Below are 10,762 nucleotides of genomic sequence, written 5' to 3'. Positions count from 1 at the left end.
GTTATTATCTTAGTTAAAATAATATAATGATAATCATACAAAGTAGGAAACAAATACACAGAAATACACAACAAATTAGCCAAACCAAAATATATATAATTAACGAAAGAAAACAAAAAAAATCCCTTTAAGTAATGCTGTAGTCACAGTAAAGTCTCTGAGCTTTTCCTTGAATCCGCACAAAGTCTCTTCCTCTTTTCTTATTTTTTTTTTTTTGCTTTTGTGAAACCAAAAGAATAAATTATAATTTATATATAAGTTGTCTAGACTCTAGATTGAGCCATAATCCAAACCTCCCCAACTGAAGTGAGATCCTTGTCTGACGATTGGGAAAGCGTGCATGAAAACGCAGACGCAAACACAGACTGTTGCAACTGCGAGCATTGAGTGAATGATGGGAGTTGGGAACAAACGGTGTGAACCTGAAACCCTCCTCTGATACTTGAGAGCCACGGTTGCACACGAGGCACAAGATGATTTGTTCATCTCTGAACTTAATCTTTTGCTCAGACCCTTTTGGTCAACTATCTCGTTCTCGATGTTTAGTGAGACTTGCTTGTTTCTTTTGTCTGCAAGTTTACGAGCCACCAAGGAGTTATAGCTATGGTTGTTCCTAATTGCAGCGTAGCTGTATGGAGTTTGCCCTGTTGCATCGCGTAGAGAGTTCCAACTCGATAATCCGATCTGAAACAGTAAAAAGAGTTTCCCCAGTTTTAGAGTTGCAAAAAAATTGGGTCCGAGAGAGGGAGCTAGAGAGAGACAGAGCCATACCTCCTGTGGATCACTGGTCAGTAGATCAACCATATCATCTGAACCAGATGTACAAGCAGCTAGATGTAAAGGTGTGATACCACCAGGTCCAATTATATTGGGTAAGAAAACGAAGTTGTTAGAGGAATCGAGTGCCGAAGGATTAACTGAGTAATGAATAAGTAGTTCAACCATTTTTGTGCTTTTCCTCTTAACAGCACGATTCAACAACTGAATCTCAGCGAGCATATCCAAGGCTTCAGTGTTCAGCTCATCATTCACCAAATTTCTCTCTACTAACATGTCTAGGAGTGTTCTGATGAGAGCACAGTAATCTCTTTCAACTGAGCAAACGAGCAAAAACTTGAAGCGGGCAAGGGAAAAGTCGGATTGTTCCCGAAGTTCAGAGGTCTGGTTCTTCTGGAAAAGCCAACCAAGCTCATTCAAGAAGCACAAAACTTCTTCTCTTGATGTGGGACGACGATCTGTGCTCTGTGCGTGTTCTTCTGACGTATCTTGACTTTTGGGGTGAAACTCTTCTTCAAGGCGATTTAACTCTTTGCAGATGGATGCATTGGCAATTATCAATGGAAAGCTATCACCCCTGAATCCATTCTCCACCTGCACACAAACTAGGCGTTAAACATCTCTAGACTGGAAAAAGAAAACTATCAAGTTTAGCTATATGAAGTAATACCTCAATGAAACAGCGTCCAAGAAAACCCGGCTGTGCATTTTGTACTTTGAAACTATTTACATTCAACTCATCACATACGGCTTGTCTACACGCTGCCCCGGTTACTTCCATTGACATGTAGCTACCCATATGCGTGCAACGAATACTGGCAGCACAATGATAATAAAAGTTAGAAAGAATAAGTAGAGATGAGAAACACTATGAAACTTTGATTTTTTTTTGTTTTTGAAGTTTACCTGATCCCATCGTTAGTCAAGCTTCTACCTCTTACTACCAAACTTGTTTCTGCACCAGCTACCACGGCTATAGGTGACACTGAGATGAGCTCTGGTGAATTCCAAGTCCTCCACGATTTGCTGCATCGTACCCTACCTGTAACCAATGATATGTAATGATCATTAAGAGATAGAAATTGCAACATTAAAGCTTACATAGAAGTAACAGCTCGTGAGCACTCACCATTTTTGTGTGATGCGAGCTGTCTGCCCGTGTTAACTATAAATCTCACGTTTCTCCAAAAATCAGACTGAGGATTTTGTAGCAAAACACCAAGCCGTTGCAGCAAGTTTCGCTCGAGCTGAAAAGAAACCACCAACCGCTCCTAAGCTATACATAGCATTGGATAATTCAATAATCAAATACTCAAAAAAAATTTCCACTCACCTGTTCCCAGGCTGCAGGTGACATCGCTATATAGACAGATAGAACAACACAGCCAGGCCTGATATAACTCTCCATTTCTGATGGAATGTTCGAAAGCCAATTATAGATCTGTAAAAAAGGAAGACAATAACTATGAGGACTGAAACAGAAGACCAATAATTTTCTATTTCTTTTTTTGAGATCATGACCAGAAATTATTACCTCTGATCGTAATGTCCCAGGGAGCTGACTTGGATCTTTGTCAAGTAGTTTGAAGACTATCTTTCCGGTGCGGTCCTGTTTGAATGCCATCAATATTAAAACGATAAGCAGCTTGTTTTATCTACGTACAAACAGATGCTAAAGAGGAGTTGAAAAGCTGCAAACCTGAGCATCAGAGTTTAAGCTGGGAGAAGAGTAGTCAGAACCAGAAGAAGCATATCCAGACTGTTGCCCGAAACCTTTAAAATTCGGGTTTGCAGTTCCTCTATTTGATGCTCCAAAGAGCTCAAGTGGCAAGCAACCAGTCCTGCTTGGACTTGAGTTATTGTGATTCTTAGACCTCATGGTTTCAGGGGACGTCTGCAATGGGAATAACTCCTGCATGACCGGTGAGGAAGATGGAGATCTATCCTCAACAGGATTACTGCTGGCAGAAGAGTAATACTTTCTAGAAGATGCCACTGTCGGTCGACTCTCATCCTCGGGAGATGAGGTAAATAATTGTAGAGACAAGCTAGACCTAGTGTCTTGAGCACGTGAATCTGAATCCTGAGAAGGAGATTGGTTACTGCTACTGCTCCTCTCTCCCCCACCAGAAGAGAACCCAAAAGTTCTCTTTTCAACATTGGTAGTAACACCGTGATCATAAGACGATAACTTAGTCTTGTCACTGTCTTTGTTACCAAACCCACCTTGAGACAATATGGCTAGCGCATCAGGTGAAGATGAGCCTAACGTTGACGAGAGAACAGCAAGCAAGTCCATTGTAGAAGGAGAAGCCCCATTCATATCATTTGTGGGGTTCGCCATAGGTTGATCCAGATTTTTCCTGGCTAAACTTCCAATATTGTTCAACTTAGAGACAAGATCCATAGGCAACGGCAAAGCATTAATCTTGTTAAGTATCTGAAGAAGCTGCTCTCTATCAGGCACAGCTGGAGAACTCACTGGCTTCACATCATTCTTACCTGCAGCTCGCAGACAACAAAACTATTAATAAACCAAGAACATCCGAGAAGCATAATTGTAAACTAGTTAGTAGTACCTTGAGCACAAGCTAAGGCGGTTAACAAAGCCATAAGATCCATCTTGGCGTTAGAGGTATTATTATCACGGTTCCCTGGAACCACAACCCCAGATGCAATCTCCTCCGGCTGCATTGTCTTCCTCCTCCGTCGATTATGGCCAGCCAACCTACGCCTACAACTTCTCTTCCCCTCATCAAACTCAGAAAGCCGATGAAACCTGCAAAAATCATTCAATGTCAGATTAAAGACAAAAAACAGAGAATTGGATACACAACAAATCAAACTTTGTTCCTTATACCTGCTGCACTGTTGGCAAAACCTCTGCATCTGTTTCCCAACGAGAGCTTTAGTAGCTTTGCTATGAACTTCACACACTTTATGCCTTCTATGATAATCCTTAGCATGAGATAAATCTTCAGTACAATTATCCACCTGACACATGGGATAATTCCCTCCTCCCGGAGATCCAGACCGAACCTTCTTGCTCGGTCTAACGTTCTGCGTCGTCGGCGTCGCCGTCGGCGTCGCCGTCGCCGTCGTAGTCTCTTCCAAAGCGGTCAAACCACTTCCCAGATTCAAATCAAGTCCTCTTTCTTCTCCTCCTCCACTCTTATTCCTCGAAGTCAAATCAAACTGTTGTGTTGTAACGTTCTCAAGACAAAGAGTCTGAGCATCCACGGGTTTAGCCTCAAATCTCCGGCTATCCCAATCCCACATCTTAGAGTTCCACTCATCTCTACGCTGAGGCTGTTGCTGCTGAGACGGAACAAGACGACTCGACATGGGGTAATAAAGATCGCGTTTTCTCCCCATCGGAGATAGCGATGGATGAATAAACATCGGTGTAGCTACTTGAGCACCTACCTCATCCATATCTCTCTTCACCGAAATCGATCTGACCCTTTTTTTTTTTATTGAAAAATATCTCCTTTTGATCAGGTTGATGAAGAAAGATTCAGTTTTTGTAGAAGAAGAAGAAGAAGAACATCTTCAGTGAAATCTTACGGGAAGAAGGAACCAACGTAACTACTCATCATCATATCTCTCTAACGCCCTTTAGCTTCTAAAATCAATAAACTCAAAATCAGAATCTTGGGTAGCTTCAAGCAGCATAAACTCTTCCTTGATTCAACGAAAGCTCGAGACGAATCAAGCAAAACATCACTCGAATTCGAATGTAAAGAACGAATTTTTCAAAAAAACGAATCTTCAAAACTTTCCCGATCCAATCCCCGGGAACAAGAGAAAATATTTGATTTTTATTTTTTCCTCTCCTCTTCAACAAACTTCGACTCGAGCTTCTTCAAATCCCCCACAACAAAAGTCTCAAACTTGTCCTTCTTCTTCTTCCTCTGTTTAAGCTTTTTTTTTTTAATCCTTGTGCTGCTGTCTTTCAAGTCCTTACCTTCTACGATAACTTTTTTTTTTTTTTTTCTTATTTGTTTTCTAGGGTGGTGGCACATTGTGTAAATTCGAATAGTGAAGAGGGTATTTGTATGGTATTATTCGAGCCGCCCATATGGGAGAGAGGAGGGAGAGTGATATGGGAGTTTGAAGGATCCGAGACCATTCCATTTGCTTTTTATCCCACAGTTAAAATATTTCAACAGTCTTTTTTTTTTTTTGCTATAAATTCTTTACCCTTAATAAACGGATCCATTTTAGTTTCACACCTTTTGGACTTTAAAAATACTTCTTTCTAGTCAAACATACTTGTTTAAGAAATTTTTAAAAAAATTAATGTGGCATGAGATTATTGTGATATCAAATGTTTGAGATTATCAATTGATTTATACACCACCGTCGAAGTTCGAAGCTTGTCCCATCGTTTCTCTTCCTGGTTCTTCTGCATGTCAGCATAAGAGAAATGAAAGCATTTTTTCCCAAAGAGAGAACCAAGGGCAAGATTATTGGTAGGTTTTTAGGGAGGGGTTGTTAGTGAGGTTTTAACTTTTTTATGAATTAATTTTGTTTGATTTTAAATATAATAATCCATGATCTCTTAGTTAAAATTTTCTCATTTATTAGTAGGTTCTAATTTTGGGTCTCTTATTTTTGAAAATATTGATTTTTTAAATTTAAAAATTTTAAATAGAATAGAAGTGGTATAAATGTGTATACATTTAAGATTTTATAAAGTTAGAAAATATTGCATTTTAATTAATTTTCAAACATACAAAACATATTAAAAACATGAATACATATTACAATAGAAGTGCAATTCATAAATGGAGAGAATAACTAATTTTAATACTGATTTGCTCCAAATTTTGCCCAAATATTCTCAACCAAATCATCTTGCAGCTAAATCAGTAATTGAATTGAGAAACTTACCCTCTGCTTCCAATTGATTCAATCTCTTCCGATTGAGTGGACTCCCAATTCACGATTCAAAATCGCCTCTCCTACATGCAATCAGAGCCGATTCAAGATTCAATCAAATATCGCGATGGGACACGGCTGACTCATCAATTCACGATGATGAGCATCTCCTCCGACATCAATTCCAATACAAATCTTTGTTTTCTCTCAATCGAGAGAGAGAAATGAGCAAAAAAAAATTCTCTCTTTTCTATTTTTTCGCTCAACCAATATCATTCTGGCACGTATGATTTCTTAGATCACAAATGGGGTTGTTATATAACAATCTCCCTTAGGATTTTTTTTGTGTTCTGAATTATTTTTGCAACAAAAAACGTAAGAACCTCCCTATCAACCTCCCGATAAAGAAGGTCTAGGAGGGTTTACTTTACTGATCAAAACCCACAATGAATTGTATACCGATTCTTCTTGTAAGAATAATCAAAGTGGAAGATAACAACAAACCTAAAAGTAGAATATTAATAGTCGAAATCATATTATAATTGTATACTAAACCCGTCTTTTAAGGTAGGTCCCACGAACCAACCTATTTTATAAACTCGTACCATGTAACTAAATTATTTATAACTTACATTTATTTTATTATTGTACTATATATATTAGTTATAAACATGTAACATGCCTTGAGTCATTGAGTGGTTAGTGATAACGAAACGATCGTCGACTTTTCTTTTTGGGTACGTGGAGCTACTAACAATCTTTGCCTAACTAATTGTCTGATCGGTTATAGACCTGAGTGTTGTACAGAACCTTTAATTTGTTAAGAAGTGTCTTCTTTTATTTCATCGCTCTGATCATTTCATCTTTTGTTGTTAAAATGATTCATCTTGAAATTGAGGAATCATGGTTCTCTATTAATTACGATCTCAATACTGGTTTGGTTACTATGAACCTACTAATGGTAAAAACACTTCGCTTTTTTTGTAGATCTTAAAGATTAGTTTGGTTTTCGATTAAATATCAACACCGCGTTACGAAGAGAAGTCGTCGTGATCACGTAAGGTAAGGGATAAAACAATCCCACCCAAACCCTGTCAATAAGTGAAAAGATAAAACTAACCCATACGCGTTCTAAATATTACAAAAGTAGCCTTCCTCTAGGACATTGTACTAACAGATTGGACAAGACAAGAGATAGAGAGGCCACACCTCACACACGTACGGGTTTGTCTCGTCCCTACGCGCGTGCAAGTGGCTCATTGTCCTCCTTCCTTCTTCCTCTCTTATTCCATAAATCGACGTTGTTATTAATGAATCTTTAGCATTATTGTAATCCATCGTTGTTAACCGTGTCTCATTTTAATCATCTCGTGTCACCTTCTTATTCGTTTCTACATCGATTCTTACATTCCTTACTAATGTTTTAATGTCAAATCTATATTTGCCAATACTTTCAATTGCTGAATTTTTATAAAATAATATATATATATGACACAAAAAAAAAAAAAAATCAAGAATATATAAGAAATCAAGAAAGTTATAGATTATTTTTTTAGTGTAAGTGAAATATGAATTAGAAAAATTATTGGTTGAATCGTATACCGAAAATGATGTCGCAATTAAGAGTTAAAAGTATTTAGAATATAATGATAATATATATTATATATAAAATCTAAAGCATCTAAAATTTTCACTTTTAGATTAATTATTTCTGAAACATTTGTTATCAAAATGAAATACTAGTACTTCACTCTTCTTTCTTATTCTTTTATTTTGTATTTATCAGTACAATATTAAAAAAATTGGGATTCATATTATATATTTTCACTTATATAATGGAAATAGGAGTTGACAAAAAAAGAGGAAGAGAGTGGAATTGGGGTTTTTTTCCTATGTTCTTTTTCTCTAAACATGCCATCATTTTGTAAGATGAATGTTAACTTTTTGAGGTTGTATTTGTTAATATATAATGGGAAAAAGGTGAAAGGGAAATAGCTGTGAGTTGGTACGGAAAGTGGAATGCAATGGATTGGACCAAAATCTCACTAATCAATCACTAACCAACAGTACTGCTAACCATTATGTGCTCCATTGTTGACTGTACTATGATACTTCTCTAACTTTAAGTACTAGTACTACACCTCTCTCTTATATATACTTTTAACTTATTTCTTTTGTATGACAAACTATAATCGAATAACCTAAGCTTTTTCAATGTGCATTATAACTATTACTTGTATATATATATATATATATATCAATTAAGCAAAGTAGCCACATACACACACCAATTGTGGACAGTTAATAATATTAAAACCCATTTTTTAAAAATGATGGTCCTATTTCATAAACTTTTGTCGATGGATGCTACAATAACGGAACATGATAGGTTGTTCGATAATACCCAAAGAAGCTAATTCATTATAATAAAGCTCGCATATGCTTGAAATGTTTTATTGATTATTTCTATCATCATCGCGACCGACTTTTAGTTTTTAAATAAATCATGCACTCTTGATAATAAAAAGGTTTGTTGTTTTGTTTTTGTTTGCTAGCTGCTTGGGTTAACCGCATACTATGAAGTTATTAATTTGGTTAATTTGAACAACATTCGGCTTTTATAAGATTTTAAACATCATTCAAAGAAATAATTTTAATTCTGCATTATTTGATGTAAATAATAGAACTGAGACGATTGTATTTAGTGTGTCGCCCCGACACAACTCTCTTCCCAACATTTTCTGGAATGAAGTGTTTCTTGTTTATTATACTAGTATATTCGTATATGTATCTAAGAAAATAACATATAATAAATTACAATTTAATAAATAGTTGGATTGGTCCATAACCATATCATATACTATGAGATAATAATATACGAATAGTTGGATTGGTCCACTGGTAAGAACTCTATCGGCGGAATAGCGGCGCAGAGTGGGAGAAGGAGATTCACGGCGAGGAACGGGTGAGGAAGACAGTTAGATCTGGGATCGGAGATTCTGGAGGTTTCGCCGGATCGGTCTCGATAGGGGAGGTAGACTCCGATCCGGCGAGGCTAAGCCACCGTCGAAGGTCTCTTTATCTACTCCCTACTGTCTTTCTCCCTCACGACTGAGCAAGAACTCTCCTCGACGACGACGAGCTCGATTCTCTTCCTCCTCCTCAACGCGGCTCTACGGTGGCGGGATGGAAATGGATCTTGGATCACCATCTCCGTTCGGCTAACGTCGTCCAGGCTTACCGGAGGTCCTGATCCGGTAAGCATCCGCAGCTCTGTTGGACGGCGGCTACAACGTGTTCTACGTTTGTAGATTAGGGTTTTCAGCATTCGGTTTGGTTCGATTTGTAAACCGAGTCGATTTCGTATTTCATTGGTTTAGTTCGGTTTGATGTAATAGGTCGGGCCCTTAGGGGATTTTGTATGGGTTTATATCCGGAAATAGCCTATTGGGCATATATTTTTAATAGAATACCCTTTAACAAAAAAAAGATTGTTTTTAAAAGTATCACAAGAAAAAAAAACGTTAGGCTGTATTACAAATTTACAAAGTAATTAATATTTGTTGTTGATAACTTTTGGACTAGCAATATTGTTTTAACAAATTTTTTTGAAGAAACCCATCATGATATACATATTATCAACGTCACCTTTTTTATTTATTGAAAAGCGTTTATAACGTCAACTAGAGGTCAGCGACAGCTGTTTGTGCACATAATCTACTAATTAACAAAAAGAAAATGTAGTTTAAGATCATAATATATGTAAATTGAATTAAAACTTGATTTGAAGCATTAGTATTAATTAAGTCTTATATTTTGTATCCAGTCTCATAGTTTGTATCAAAATGTATGGTAGATGAAAATACCGTTTTGTGTTATTACCCCGTACGTGATTAAGTTTAAATTTGTGAATAAAAATTTTAAAATCAATCAAACACAACATGTACGTTTTGATAAATAGTGCATATGTACGTTATAAAAGAAGAAATTTAATGAGTTAACTCATTCGTACAGATCCAACCATTTTTGTTTGTTTGAATATATTTCGATTGGACGTGGTCATGAGTCATGAATATATATAAGTACAATAATTTTCCATTATCATAAGTCATAACCACTTATTTCAATCGACTGTTCTCTGATGTGAAAACCTCGGATCTGACAACTTATATTTTAGACAGAAAAATCATATAAATCAATCAAAAAAGTGAAATTTAGGGCATATGCAACGTTTTAATACTGAAATAACATTATATTTGGTATATTTTTAATACTAAAAAAAATTTATTTCCAACCACAACACCAAATATTAAACTAAAAATACTATTCTATATTATTATATTATAATTATCTTAGGTGAAGATGTTTTTCTGGTTTTTATTTTCTAATGTTGTGTTTTCTATGTTGACTTGAATTTTATATATTTTTAAAGGTTAGTTGAATTTTATTATATATATTATCAATCAAATTATTAATTAATTTTAATTTTTTCTACTGATTAATAATTTATATTATGAAAAGTAAAAAACTACAAAACTGTTTTGATATATTACTTTTTATTACAAACTTAAGTGGATTCTTATATAAATAAGGTATTTTAAAATAAAATAATATTAAAAAAACAATATTATAGTGTTTGGCGTGGCTATAATAAAACACCAAATATAGTGGTGTATTGTGCAATAAAAAGGAATCACACTATTATAGTGTAAATTATACAATCTGGTTGAAGACAAAAATTTAAATCTTCCACGTTACTAAGCAGTTTTACCGTCCCGTTGGACTTGGCTCTTAGAAGGTTTATAATAATATTGTAGTAACATAATTACAAGTAAATACTAAACCATACATTTTAAAGATTTGAGGAAAAACTTCTTCAAAAGCACTTGAAACTTGAACGCATTAGTGAGTAGGAGGTCTTTGGGCCTTCCCGTTCCCACGATTATCTTGTTTCGGAGGATAAGTTATATTTCAAAACTATGGCTTTACATTTTCAAATATTTGTTATTCCATACATATTTTTTTATTTTCTTATTTATTTTAGTTGACAAAACAAAAACAAAACCTATTTGTTGTTAACTTTTCATGTAATTAAAACTCA

The 10,762-nt window shown here is 35.6% G+C and overlaps 1 protein-coding gene across 1 annotated transcript; it reads right to left on the bottom strand.

Moving 5' to 3' along the window:
• Positions 5–4,761, bottom strand: LOC104776222 (squamosa promoter-binding-like protein 14). The gene is made up of 10 exons (XM_010500251.2): positions 3,638–4,761; positions 3,357–3,556; positions 2,477–3,279; positions 2,312–2,386; positions 2,111–2,218; positions 1,907–2,024; positions 1,684–1,819; positions 1,448–1,592; positions 772–1,371; positions 5–684 (listed from the first exon to the last, which is right to left on the bottom strand). Exons 1-10 carry the CDS (start codon positions 4,210–4,212, stop codon positions 271–273), a joined length of 3,174 nt encoding a protein of 1,057 aa, XP_010498553.1. The 5' UTR covers positions 4,213–4,761; the 3' UTR covers positions 5–270.

This window comes from Camelina sativa, chromosome 3 (assembly GCF_000633955.1).
Source record: "Camelina sativa cultivar DH55 chromosome 3, Cs, whole genome shotgun sequence".
Classification (NCBI taxonomy): domain Eukaryota; kingdom Viridiplantae; phylum Streptophyta; class Magnoliopsida; order Brassicales; family Brassicaceae; genus Camelina; species Camelina sativa.
The sequence above is the reverse complement of the archived record's forward strand: the minus strand, read 5'-3'. Positions and strand labels throughout refer to the sequence as shown.

Excerpts from the sequence above, each read along its gene's own strand:
- LOC104776222 (XM_010500251.2), bottom strand. The coding sequence starts at position 4,212 with ATGGATGAGGTAGGTGCTCAAGTAGCTACACCGATGTTTATTCATCCA. Across the intron at positions 2,025-2,110 it reads CACCTGCAGCCTGGGAACAG|CTCGAGCGAAACTTGCTGCA; the intron begins GTGAGTGGAAAT and ends GTTTCTTTTCAG. Across the intron at positions 1,593-1,683 it reads TTGACTAACGATGGGATCAG|TATTCGTTGCACGCATATGG; the intron begins GTAAACTTCAAA and ends TTGTGCTGCCAG.